The following is a 13221-nucleotide window of genomic DNA, read 5'->3' on the forward strand; positions in this document are numbered from 1 at the left end:
TTGAGGCCAGTCGGGACTGGAAAGATGAAGCTGTGACACGAGCGATAAGTGAACAGTGTCACAGCTGATTGATATATGACGAAGATGTTGAGGAGTGGTTTAAGAATGTGAGAGATAAGGTACTCGTCCGTAGGGTGTGGTAGACAGGACGGTAGTCGTATCTAGTGGAAACTGGGAAACAGAAAACGGAAAGCGTCCGTTACAGGGGATTGGCGATTTCTGGAGATTGTTGATAGGTGATTGGCGAATGGAGGTTTCGATTAGAGAGATTGGTGGTGGTATGTACTTGGTTAGGTACTTGGTATGCACGGCCAGGGACCTGGTGCAAGCGTCTGCAAGCGTCTGTAGGCGGGTGGGGAGGGGATTGCCCTGGGGATGGTTTGGGAGGGATTGGGGCTGTGGTGGAATAGTTCGGCCCTCAAGGTATGCGGTCGTTAGTTAGTTGTTATGAGCCTACAACTCCGTACGACCTCCAAGATAATCTATACAGTACTCCGTACTACGTAGTCGAGAGCTCTGGGCTAGCGGAAGCAGGTGACGTCGTTTTGGGAAATACTACGTTAAACGACGGATTGGGAGAGGCGATAATAATTTGGAAAACGATGGAGCGGGAGAGGCGGAAACGGCCCAATTCGATAGAATAAGATCGTCGCGAATGGCACGATACGGATTGAAGTTGACAACGGATGGATGGATGATCGAGACGGAGAGTAAGGTGGTACTCCGTAGATACCGTGACAATATGATCGATTGAATAGGAAAGCAGTTGGTACCGAGGTAGGTAGGTAGGTAAGGTGATAAGCCGTGGAGGAAGATGGATTGGAGGGGGAGAGGGAAGGATTGCTCGATGGCGACAGGCGCCTATGTACTCAGAAGAGAAGGGGAAGTTGTAGGAGGAAGTAGAAGGGGAGAGGGAGACAAGAGAAAGAAAGAGAAGATGGTGTGGAGAAAGTGGCAGTAATGCTGTAATCGTTGTTGTTGATTATGATGGAAAAAATAATTAACAGCAACCATGCATATGCACAGTATCTGCAATGTCGCTCTTTCGGACTTCCAAACGTGGCAATTCAGAGGTTGGGAAAATGGCGACACCTTACGATCGTACCCTGGGCATCGCGAGCCTTTCAACCACAGAATAGAGCACGAGCTCAAACAGAGGCCTATGAACCGACGAGCAGCTATTCACTTACCATCTACCATCTATCATCTACTAGACTCTTAGACTACTAATACCTACCGCCTGCTACGTAAAGGATGCAAGCACCCGCATTGAATGACAGGCCAGTCCCAACGTGTGAATGCACAGGCTTGGTGTTTGAGGATGGCTTGTTACGAGTATTGTGTAGGTAAACGGCTGGTTAAGGATTCAACTTTCCAGTCAGAAGTCTCAGAACTGCTCAAGTTTCGTCTCAATTAGTTAATAATTCAAGTAATATTTGCTTTAGTACGGAGTACATAGTCCGCCGTAAAATAAAAGAGCCCAGACTACCTAAAGAGATCCACTTTGACACCCGTAAGCGTAAGTGGCACGGGACACTACTGTGTAGTTAGAGAGTGAACATCACAGTTCTCGTGAGTACGGTACTAATCGTAGACAGTGAGAAGACCATTGGAGAAGACCGAAAGTCTGCCGAGGATTTCATGCCGTAACAATGCTCCCATTCGTCTATCTCTTCCCCAAGAACGATCGATCACGACTGAATTACAAGTACTTACTCAGTAAGAATATATTATCCTTTGGGCTAATGAATAGCGGCCGCATCTCCGGATCCATTCTATCTCCATCGTATACGGACCGTATTCACGTTCCTCAGCAATGCAACAATCCAGCCACTTGTATAGCTTTACCAGGTCAAATTTTGAACTCTGGATCCGGCGAGAATGGTGTACAGAGTAGTTTGAGTAACTCTCTCTCTCTCTCTCTCTCTCTCTCTCTCTCTCTTCCTTTGCTCGCAAGGGCCATCTACGAGAAGCTTTGCCTAAGAATCCTAGTCATGGTCAATATACGAGAAATCCACAGCCCACTATGCTTCTAAGTTCTGCGACTCTGGCCAGGAATTGCCAGGGTTCGTCGGACCCCACTTGTGGGCATCGAGCTGCAGTAGATTATTGTCAGTTTGACTCAACAGTATTCTACCCTACGCCCCCCAATGACTCCCCGACCAGGCCAGGCCATGCCAAAAAAAAAATTGGAAGAAAAAAAAGTCCAATTCCAGCTTCTACGATGTCTCGTATTACTATTACCATCAATTACGAGTTGGGAGTAAATTCCAGGACCATGGAGTTCGGTGGAGCGCATCCACTGGATCTCCATAGGAAGCTTTGCCAAAATTCACTACTGTGTAGATGGCCCGATGGCCCTCGTGCAGAAGTTCCCCCAGAACTTCCAGACTCTGCCTTACTCCCATAGTCTTGAAGGACCCTTGATCCAGCAGCACATGCGTACCGTAACGTAATTACTGTGTACCGCTATAGTCATCGGGAGTAGTCTCAATTCGCTAAAAACCACCCTACGAGGCATTTCTCGCGACAAGATTATATTTGCACCACCTCTTGATGCTACCAGTAGCGCCCGTGCATGCTACGAGTGACACCTTTAGCTCATTGGATTGCGTACGAGTACGGTACGACTTGACGAGTACGTTAACATGCGGTTGCTGCATGGATATGTGCCAATTGGAAATTTACAATTGTAGCTGAGCAGGTGTTCAATTCAGTGTGCATGCTACATATACATATCTACATGTAGCATGATGCAGTCAAATCGATATCGAGGCAGGATCAACAAGCAGTTGGAACACATGAGCGTGGGGGACAAACCGCAGCCTGCATCTAACATGCTGCATCATACGAGTATGTACAGACTTACAGTGCATACATCCTATCCTTTTGCGTGGTCTGCATTGCTTCCTTGTAAATTCCCGGCGCTCCAATTTGCCAATCCAGGTCAGGGGCCAATCGTGTGCAGGTGCGGAGCTTGCGGGACGACACGCGGCGACGCAGAACTGCTGCAGTGTATCGATCGAAAGAGCATCTAGACATGTGATGCTCTGCCAATTACGCAGTAGCGTCCATCTCAATTACTCCTCGTAGATTATTATGCCTTGGTGACTCCCAAATCAATTGCATTAGGTACGCAGCAATCCGTACTTACTTAGCCCTTCCATGCTAAGAACTCTGTGGTCCTTCATTGGCATGCTCGAATCGTCCCTTCGCCGCCGTTATCTAGCCGTTATCCGACCAATCTCGACTTTCCATCCGCGGCGTTATGGTAGGATGAGGATGTTCGTTAGTAGTTAGTACCTCGTATCGTTGGCCATGTATCTTTTGGTTTGCTGCGTGCGATTATTGCGTATTGGATTCCAACCCCGCCCATGTTGCCGCATGTGGTCGAGGAATGAATGTGTAAGACCAATTACGTCTCATAGCTACGAGTACTACACATGGTAAACATACCGCACATGGGAATTATCCTCGCGACGAGGTGGCGTTGCATGATCATCTTCGTCACGACGATTACGGAAATCGCCAAACGCTATTGGATTGAACCTGTACCAACTCTCTTCGCATCTCAGTGATGGGAACGCCAATCCACTATGTACAATACATGTTTGATCTGAGGAACGCCTGCTGCAAATAGACCGAACCCTTTTGAGCCATTCATTTTACGCATCCGAATGCCACCTATTAGTAGTAATCTTTTCATGCATTCTGCCGCTTAACCTGGAGGGAGTTGGCTCTGATCCACAACATCCTCGGCCTCCTTCTCCTCGATCTCAGTCGTATCATGCAGGGGAGAACGAGGCAGTGCCATCAGACCTATGTATGAGTCAGAATCTTCATTATTCCCACATTTTGTCAAGTGGCATATTTTGACTAACCTGTCCTAGCTGACTCCAAAATTCCGAATGGTGCAATGAGCTTCATGAATGAATCGATCCTGCTGGATTTTGCGGATACTTCCACAATGCAGTTGTTTGTGCTGATGTCCAGTACCTTTCCGCCAAATTGATGAGTCAAAAAGGTGATTGCGCGGAGATGTTCGTGTTTGTGTCTCAGAGCCTGGCTGACGGCCAAATTGTTGGGATGGAAGTCCTTCCTGAGCGAGTCGCGGGCATTTGCTTCGGCTAGAGCCTCGCGGTCAGCCTCGGACAATTCTTCGACCTCATATCCTTCCTCAGGCTCTGGCATATAGGTCATCTCGCGGTGGTGGGCAAGAAGCTCCTCGAAGTACTCGGGGCCCAAGGTAGAGATCTTTGCGAGCAGGAGTTCGCGTTGCACGAGTGGCGATGTGGTGTAGTCGAGGACAGCCCACACAGGAACGAGATCCTCGAGTTGGCGGCGAGCTTGCTCTACGACACCCTCCTGTCCTTGGAGGACAATCGTCATCCGTGAGAGATCGTCAACCTCGGTGTTACATACGACCAAGCTGTCGATGTTGAAGCCACGAGCAGCAAGAATACCAGAGACGCGGGAGAGAACACCGGGCTCATTCTGAACAAGGCAGTTCAATATGTGCCTCTTTGGGGGATCGCGGGAAGGAACAGGCGTTTCGTAGAGGATGTTGCTGACGGCGGCTTGAACGGACCAGGCTGGGGGTCGGTCATCTGTAGGCAAAGGTGCAACCTTTCGGTGAAGAGCCTTGTACGCAAGGGCTTGAGTCGACGAAGAGCTCGACAAACGAAACTGTTGTAGGGATCCGGGAGTCTGTTGTCGCAGAATTTGACGCAGCGGAAGCGCCTGAATAACCCGGCGTGCTGCCATTGTGAGGAGAAAGCCTCTACAAGGCCAATTGAGGGGTTGGGAATGTGCAGCTGTGCGAGCTGAGGTTGAAATTCGAACAATGGAATTTGACTCCGTCACGGCTAAGTTCAACGGCCGATAACGGCGGGCCGAAGAACTTCCAGCAAGGATCCTAATGGTCACGTGAAAGTGGTCCCTGCTCCAGCCAATACTGTTGCAGTTTGTTAGTCCATTGTTCGTGTATCGACCTACCTAGGCTGAACTTCACTCCACTTTTGCGACTTTGACCTCTACAAAGTTTCCACGGAACTACATCACCTCCACCGCGAGAGTTTGATCGCAGTAGGTGTTAACCACACATCATGTCTGACGATCGACCACCTCGTTCGCGCTTTGATAGGGAATCGCCGCCGCCCCGTTCTCGATTTGACCGTTCGCGCTCTCCGGTGTCAAGGACTTCTGAGTCTCGCCGTACTCGAAGTCCCATCGCGCGCGAAGCTTCCGGCTCTCCTGCCACGGCCAGTGCACAACCCAAGATCAACCCGGCAGATGCAGCGGCGGCAGCCAGAGCAGCAGCAGCTAGAATAAACGCTGCGCTTGCATCCAAGAGAGCTGCGCCGGCGGTGGATGTTCCTCCAATCCGTTCCGTGAGATACATCCTCTCTCACTTACGTATATTCTCACAAATGCTAATGAGTCGTTGCAGCCTAGCGTATCTACTCCTCCAACTCTAGTGAAACCATCTACACCGGCAAATCCAGGAAGCGCACAAATCGGCGAGGCATATCAACAAGATGGCGACTTCATTCAGGATATTGAGATAAACGACCTGCGCAACCGGTATACTTTGACCAAAGGAGCCGTACAAAAGAAGGTAATTAAGCTTCTGTCGCCCAACTGATTCTCTCAGGCCACTGCCCCTCCTCTCCAGACGTAATGTTGCGTATGTATGCAAGTCATGCATTATCAACACCCAAGTCTTGAACAACTCATTCTTTTTCCAAGCGTTGCTTTTGTGTCTTGGAGCTGGAGCTTACTCAAACCTTTAGCTGTCCTGCACTACATTTTTCATCTGCTGACCTCAATTGTGTGACATTTAGATCAAAGACGAAACTGGCGCTGGTACGCAGCCTAATATCACGTTGTTATAAGAGTAACCTACTGATATGCATGCAAGATGTCACCACCCGAGGAGAATATTATCCCGATAAGAGCATGGCAACAGCTGCTGTATGTCGCACACTCTATGACATTTTCTTCGAGTATAGCTGACATACAAGCAGAGCCCTCCTTTGTATCTTCGCGTTACTAGTACATCTAAGGAGGGATTAGATGCCGCTGTCGTCGCTATTAAGGATATGATGCAGCAGGATCTCCCTAATCTAGTTGATGAGCGCAGATTTAGGCGCCAACGTGAGCCTCAAGAGTTTGAAAAGGATGAATTCGGTCGCGTAAGAAGCCCTCCACCTCCTTCACTTTCTGCCATATCCCCATTTTTGCATCTGCTTGATTCGAGAAGGTGAAAATGTCTACGAAAGCTGACAGGTGTAGCGCAAATGGCCCGAGGAGAAGATCCCGGTTGACCTTGAACCTATAAACGGTTTCAATTTGAGAGCTCAAGTGGTGGGCCGAGGTGGCGATAACGTCAAGTATATCCAGCAAGAGACTGGGTGCAAGGTTCAGATCAAGGGTCGCGGTTCTGGCTTCATGGAACCACAGTCTGGCCAGGAAAGCGATGAACCCATGTATCTTCATATCGCGTAAGTGCAGACCTGGATCTATGAGAGTTTATGCTGACGAAAGGCAGTGGTCCTCGCCCCGAGGGAGTTGCACAAGCTAAGCAATTATGTGATGAACTTCTTGAAAAAGTCAAATCAGATTACAACACTTTCAAAGAGAGACCGCCACAGCAGCGCTTTGGCAATGATGGTTACTCGAACGGACGTGGATACGGTGACCGTGGTTATGGTGATCGCTACGGTGATCGTGGTGACCGAGACCGCAACCACGGCTATGGGCAAGGGGGTGGGTATGGTGGACGCAGTGGTTACGGCGGTCACCAGGATTTGCAGTCCCCCGTAAACACGGGTGTAGGAGGCGCCCAAGCTGCGAGCGCTGCCGGTTATGACGCCAACTCATGGTACTACGCACAGGCTGGGGGTGCTGATCCTTATGCTGCTTATGGCGGTTACGAGGGTTACGTGAGTTGGTACAATTACTACGCTGCAGCAGCGGCACAGAATTCACCAGCACCAGGCCAGGCAGCGGCAGCAGCAGCTCCACCCCCTCCTCCTTCTGAACCTGCTCCTGGAAACGCTCCTCCACCCCCACCCCCACCCCCACCATCGGGCTCTCCCCCTGGCGGTTTCAATGCTGTATGTCCACTGCAATTGATTATTCCTGAATTCATAAACTGACGCAAATCAGGTTCCTCCGCCACCAGGCATGTAGGGTCGAAAATTCACAATGATCAACATATGGAACACTCAGTGGCAATGCGAGATTCGCTCTGAATAGGATGGCGAAAAATAGTCTAATCTTGATGGTCCTTATTGCTCTTAGCCCCAAGTACGTAAGGTACTATCCACGGGATCGTCATAGTTTCCATAGTTCTCCTTGGAATCATTGCTCGTTACAGTCGGCTGGGCATTATCACAAGGACAGACTTGTAGCGTTGGGAATGGAAGATATCCGGCAGTCCATGCCAAGAGCAAGGATTCGCATCTGCGAGCTGCAATGTACTCTTCATACTGCTTCTTCTGTCGAAGCAGTCGTCCCTGTATAATGTGAGGGTTCATACTTGCACGGTGACAAAGTGATAAAGTGCCATAGTACATTAATTCTTCTCTGTGATCATTTCCCAAACACTCAACACCCAAATGTCCTACAAGCAAGATTGATATGTTGCATAGATACCTAGGTACTCTAGGTTGCCAAGATGATGACTACTGTCTGATACGTGATTGGACAATGCTACCCCAGATCTCGCGTGGGTGATCAATTGCAGGCCGAAGTTCGGTCGACACTTTTCTATTACCCAGTTCGCGGGCACAAGACCAAAGCACCGCATCCCACTGCGCGCGTATATCAAAAATGCGGTCGCAGGCAATTCGGCTCAGCCAGAGCCTCAGAGCGAGGGTGAGGATAGACTATTTCATTCAAACAACCCACCATCGAATGCTACCAAGTCTGACTAGCAAAAACCAAGCGCCATTCGAGTCATCGTCATAAAAACTAACCACTCTTTGTAGCAACGCATATGCGCCTCTCCCATTCTCCTTAATGGCACATCCAGACGAGGTCTCGCCACGACGCACTCCATACCGCCTCGCCGACCTGTAGACATCGCATCACGGACCCCTCCATACCATAAACTTGTAACGAAGCTGGAGGAAGTGAGGAGGGTACTAGGGTCGGAACGACAACTTACCCTTGCGGAGAAAATCCTTTACTCGCATCTGGAGAACCCAGAGGAGTCTCTACTCTCCAACACAAACAATGGAAGGGACATCAGGGGAACTGCCAACCTTAAGCTCAAGCCCGATCGTGTGGCCATGCAGGATGCATCTGCGCAAATGGCTCTTCTTCAGTTCATGTCTTGCGGTCTTCCTTCAACAGCCGTGCCCGCTAGTATTCACTGCGACCATATGATTGTAGGCGAGAAGGGAGCGGATACGGACCTTCCCAATTCGATTGCTGGAAACAAGGAAGTCTTCGATTTCTTAGAGTCTGCTGCAAAGAAGTATGGCATTGAGTTTTGGCCACCAGGCGCTGGTATCATTCACCAGTCTGTTTTGGAAAACTACTCGGCACCCGGACTCATGATGCTTGGAACGGACAGTCACACACCCAACGCGGGCGGTTTAGGAGCAATTGCGATTGGTGTGGGTGGTGCCGATGCAGTCGATGCACTTGTCGATGCGCCGTGGGAGCTCAAGGCACCGAAGATTTTGGGTGTCAAGCTCGTCGGCGAGCTGAGCGGTTGGGCCTCTCCCAAAGATGTCATCCTAAATCTGGCCGGTCAACTCACAGTCCGGGTGAGTAGACCTATGTTGAGATTCCGCAATGTCACTAAAATCAGTACGCTGATCATTTTATTAGGGTGGAACTGGCTTCATAATCGAGTACTTTGGCCCTGGCGTGAGGACACTCAGCTGCACTGGAATGGCTACATGCTGTAATATGGGTAAGTTTCTGCAGGCATTTCTACTCAAGTGAAGCTCATGGGGAAACTAACCTGTTCAAAGGTGCGGAAGTTGGTGCTACAACTAGTTTGTTCCCATTCTCGCCAGCACATATCCCTTACCTTCAAGCAACGCACCGAGGACCTATCGCAGATGCCGCTGCCAATATTGCATCATTGCCAATGCAACAGAACCTTCTACGAGCCGATCCGGAAGCTGTCTACGACAAGGTCATCGAGATTGATCTCTCTACGCTCGAGCCCCATATTAACGGTCCTTTCACTCCGGATCTGTCTACGCCACTTTCGAAGTTTAAGGATGTGGTGGAGGAGAAGAACTGGCCAAAGACTTTCGGAGCTGGGCTCATCGGCAGTTGCACGAACAGTTCCTACCAGGATATGACTCGATCTGAAGAGGTTGTTAAGCAGGCTTCTGCTGCAGGTCTCAAGCCGGTCGCCGACTTCCTTGTAACTCCTGGCAGTGAACAGATCCGAGCCACTCTCGACCGCGACAACACGCTCTCGACTTTCTCCTCGGCCGGCGGAACTATCCTAGCAAACGCTTGCGGCCCCTGCATTGGAATGTGGACTCGAAACGATGCGCCCAAAAAGGGCGAGTCGAACGCAATCTTCACGTCCTTCAATCGAAACTTCCCAGGCCGCAACGATGGTAACCGAGCAACTATGAACTTCATCGCCTCTCCCGAGCTCATCACAGCCATGACCTACTCCGGGTCTACCACCTTTAACCCCATGACCGATTCCATCCCAACGCCCAATGGTCCTTTCAAATTCACCCCTCCGAAGGGTTCGGAACTGCCCTCTGCGGGATTCGCAGATGGCAACCCCGAGTTCGACCCAACTCCCGGTGTTCCCGACCCGTCTGTGGAAGTAGTTGTGGACCCTAAGTCCACTCGCCTAGCTCTCCTCGATCCTTTCCCTGCTTTCCCCGATTCTGAGCTCACTTCTCTCCGTGTCCTGTACAAGGTCAAGGGCCAATGCACCACCGATACCATCTCTGCCGCAGGTCCATGGCTGAAGTACAAGGGCCATCTGCCTAACATCTCAGAAAACACTCTAATTGGCGCCGTAAACGCAAAGACTGACGAGGTCAACGTGGCTTACGATGTCGACGGAACGACATCTAGCATCCCCGACCTCGCAAAGAAATGGAAAGAGCAAGGCCAGGAATGGCTCGTCGTTGCGGAGCACAACTACGGCGAAGGTTCCGCCCGTGAGCATGCTGCTCTCCAGCCTAGATACCTCGGTGGCCGCATCGTCCTCACCAAGTCCTTTGCCCGCATCCACGAGACCAACCTCAAGAAGCAGGGCATCGTCCCGTTGACTTTCGTCAATGAAGCTGATTACAACCTCCTTGAGGCATGTGACGAGGTTTCTACCCGCGGCTTGCTTGACGTGTTGCAGAGCGGTGGAAAGGGAGAGGTTGAGCTTGTGGTTAAGAAGGGAGGTGAGGAGAAGGTTATCAAGACCAAGCACACTCTCAGCAAGGACCAGTGCGGTTTCGTGCTTGCAGGCAGTGCTTTGAACCTTCTGGCTCGCAGGGGCCGGGAAGACGTCGAGGAGCTCACCAGAGCGAATGAATTGAGTGACTAGAATGCTACGACAAAAAGGAAGTATGAGGCGTCATTTCGGTGCTATGGACTGTTCAATATTCTTACGGCATCACGTGTCTATACAAAACGGCGAGGTAAACTCTGATATCTATTTTGTGAGAGCAAAATTAGGCAATGAGACATATTATCAAGTACACTATTTTCCATTGTTCGGGAACGTGCTTTAAGTTTTGGATCCACACTCGAATGTGCACACCCAAGCTATAGGTCCTTAGGTGCATACCTAGGTAGGTACTCGTAGGTACGGATTGCCGTGACTGGCTTCCTCAGCGTTGGAGGACTAGATTGGGGAAGTGCACTCGAACTAGCATGCAGGCTGAGTTGCCTACTGAGTAGTTCAACACAAGGCAGCACGAGCTGTTTCATGATAGGTGTGTCAAAGGTGGGCTATTGCACCAGAAATGATGTACGCAGCTTCACTCGGGCTACTTCTCATGTAGGTCGTATCAATTGCAGTCTCATGGGGAAATGTTGGTAACAACTATTTGGCCCCCTATTGAAGTATATGAACAGTTCAGTATTACTTCAGTCCCCAGTTCATCTGAATAGAGATAGATTGATCCCGTTGGCTGCAACCCGAATGTCATTCCTGTCCATGGACGATGTTTCAAAGTCGATGCATGAAAGATGTTGATAATACGAGATCAGGAGACTATGACTCGATCGGGCCCTTGAAGCTTGATGGCTTCAAACAAAGGCTCTATAGCAAAGAGTAAACAAGACGCAATAGTACGCACCTCACCTGATCCTCACCCACACATACTTTCGCCAGCGAGGTTCAGATATTTTCTTACATACGGACTCCACCTTACGTCACAATCCTCATCAAGAGCATTCGAAGTTAATTCACCAAAGAAGACGGACTATTCCAAGAACGGTTGAAAGCTTCCCCCGCAAGACTCACTCGCGCGAGAAACATCTTTCTCTACATAGAGCATCTTCCATCCAAAAAAAAAGAAAGATAACCCACCAAACAGGCTCTACGTCCCCCAGCCTTGACCAAGCCCATGACGTTCAATACTTCTTGCCAAACACCACGTCCTCCCAATTGAACAACCCTTTCTTCCTTCGTACGAAACCAGATACACTTTGCAGTGCGGCTTTTAAGTACCAATTCCAAACACCACACAACACGCACCATGTTGAATCCTCGACGTTTTCTCGCACAGGCTTCCACATGAAGCTAGCCATCCATACAGTCGGATACACAAAACATACAGTATATACAACACGACCTTGCCGTCGCCCGCTCGGCGAAGCCGATATGTTTCCAATTTCCATATTACGCCCCGCCCCGCTCCGCCCCGCTCCTTCCATGTCGAATCTCGAGTGGAAACTCGTATGCATTATCTGCCATTACTCCCGTGTTTTAGTACTGGAGTTGGTGGGTCCGTGTAGAAAGGATGCCCCATGGCATATTCAGGCATGCATGCATGCATGTACATCTCACTGATCACATTATGTTTGTACATGGGCAAGGAGAAGTCGGGTTAAAGGAATGGAATGATTAGAGAGACGGAAGGAAGGAAGGATTATCTTGGTGGCACTGTTGTAGGCGGATTTCATCCCATGGCGTACATTTCAGGGTAAGGATGCGTGTATGCATGTATATGCGGGAAGGATCGTATCTGTATTGGTGGGGGATGGGGGTGCACAGGGGCGGAGGGGCTTTCGTTGGGTTTGGTGTATGTTGCGTGTTCAACTTAGGTGTAGGTTAGAGGGATGGGACCTGTTGTTGTTCATGAGTGGCATAGATGGAAGCATAGATGGAAACGTTTTGGCTATATCTTATTGGTACAGAATAGGAGTAAGTGAATATAAAGACTACGACTGCCAGCAGCAACATAAATTGCATCTAAGTAAACCTTCGGTAGTGGGTAAGGCTGACTATCGCATTTGAGGTGTTGGTTCGAAAAGAGTGATGATGGATAGATGACGACGAGATCACTTTCGGGCAACTCACTTTTCGCCTTGCTACAAAGTTCTCGCACGATAGAACCAATCGACATGAATTGCTGCGCCCAAAACAGGAACTCAAAACAACAAGACAATGTTGTACACATGCAGCCATTCAATCAGTTGGTCAGTCCGTAAGGCTGTTTCCAACAGTAGGGAAGGAAAGGATCGTGGCTTCTCTCAAAATAGGTAGCTCTGCGAGATTAGCCCATGGCTATGGTTGGGGGTAATTGAGAACGCTTGGTCTATAGTTTTGAGGTCAACTGGATTCCTGGAGACTGGGTCTTGTATGATCACGAGTGTACGGCTAATATTGAGGGCATCATTAGGTCACCGAGTTATTGAGCGACTACTTCTTAAAACGTTGGAGATCTTCTCGGGTCATTTGCACAGCGATATTCAATATCTTCCCAATCCGTAAGATAGATATCAATTCACGTGAATCGCACACAGTACTCCTCCATCATAGCTACAATTCCAAATATCTGATCCTAAACAGACGAATCAATCACATGTCATTTTGCTCAATCAGAGTCAGTAGCAGGTTTCACAAATATACAGGTGACGAGATGATATTGCATTCAGATTCGCTGCACAATGAAGACCATGATTCGTATTCCTCGGTACAACTTCCCGAGAAGAAGAATAGAAGGCCTACGAGGCAATCTTCCACTGCATCTAGCATCTAGTCTCACAAGTGTATCT

The 13221-nt window shown here is 49.4% G+C and overlaps 3 protein-coding genes across 3 annotated transcripts; 2 read left to right on the forward strand and 1 right to left on the reverse strand.

Annotated features, from left to right (window-relative positions):
- Positions 1 to 3681: 3681 nt before the first annotated feature.
- On the reverse strand, positions 3682 to 4861 carry BU24DRAFT_424820 (acetolactate synthase small subunit mitochondrial precursor). The gene is made up of 2 exons (XM_033528597.1): positions 3882 to 4861; positions 3682 to 3819 (listed from the first exon to the last, which is right to left on the reverse strand). Exons 1-2 carry the CDS (start codon positions 4762 to 4764, stop codon positions 3719 to 3721), a joined length of 984 nt encoding a protein of 327 aa, XP_033382132.1. The 5' UTR covers positions 4765 to 4861; the 3' UTR covers positions 3682 to 3718.
- A 949-nt stretch (positions 4862 to 5810) lies between these two features.
- On the forward strand, positions 5811 to 7248 carry BU24DRAFT_247303 (eukaryotic type KH-domain (KH-domain type I)). The gene is made up of 5 exons (XM_033522332.1): positions 5811 to 5973; positions 6027 to 6194; positions 6295 to 6503; positions 6551 to 7118; positions 7171 to 7248. Exons 1-5 carry the CDS (start codon positions 5914 to 5916, stop codon positions 7192 to 7194), a joined length of 1029 nt encoding a protein of 342 aa, XP_033382133.1. The 5' UTR covers positions 5811 to 5913; the 3' UTR covers positions 7195 to 7248.
- Positions 7249 to 7790: 542 nt separating this feature from the next.
- Positions 7791 to 10689, forward strand: BU24DRAFT_442732 (mitochondrial aconitate hydratase-like protein). The gene is made up of 4 exons (XM_033530544.1): positions 7791 to 7881; positions 7995 to 8780; positions 8845 to 8929; positions 8991 to 10689. The coding sequence occupies exons 1-4, from the start codon at positions 7837 to 7839 to the stop codon at positions 10538 to 10540; spliced, it is 2466 nt and encodes an 821-aa protein (XP_033382134.1). The 5' UTR covers positions 7791 to 7836; the 3' UTR covers positions 10541 to 10689.
- Positions 10690 to 13221: the final 2532 nt, after the last annotated feature.

This window comes from Aaosphaeria arxii, assembly GCF_010015735.1.
Source record: "Aaosphaeria arxii CBS 175.79 unplaced genomic scaffold BU24scaffold_6, whole genome shotgun sequence".
Classification (NCBI taxonomy): Eukaryota; Fungi; Ascomycota; class Dothideomycetes; order Pleosporales; genus Aaosphaeria; species Aaosphaeria arxii.

Bases quoted from the DNA above. Each gene is read 5' to 3' on its own strand.
- BU24DRAFT_424820 (XM_033528597.1), bottom strand. From the start codon at position 4,764: ATGGCAGCACGCCGGGTTATTCAGGCGCTTCCGCTGCGTCAAATTCTG. The intron at 3,820-3,881 runs GTTAGTCAAAAT...ACTCATACATAG, and splicing joins TTTGGAGTCAGCTAGGACAG to GTCTGATGGCACTGCCTCGT.
- BU24DRAFT_247303 (XM_033522332.1), top strand. From the start codon at position 5,914: ATGCAAGATGTCACCACCCGAGGAGAATATTATCCCGATAAGAGCATG. The intron at 5,974-6,026 runs GTATGTCGCACA...ACATACAAGCAG, and splicing joins AGAGCATGGCAACAGCTGCT to AGCCCTCCTTTGTATCTTCG. The intron at 6,195-6,294 runs GTAAGAAGCCCT...TGACAGGTGTAG, and splicing joins AAAAGGATGAATTCGGTCGC to CGCAAATGGCCCGAGGAGAA.
- BU24DRAFT_442732 (XM_033530544.1), top strand. From the start codon at position 7,837: ATGCGGTCGCAGGCAATTCGGCTCAGCCAGAGCCTCAGAGCGAGG. The intron at 8,781-8,844 runs GTGAGTAGACCT...TCATTTTATTAG, and splicing joins CCGGTCAACTCACAGTCCGG to GGTGGAACTGGCTTCATAAT. The intron at 8,930-8,990 runs GTAAGTTTCTGC...ACCTGTTCAAAG, and splicing joins GGCTACATGCTGTAATATGG to GTGCGGAAGTTGGTGCTACA.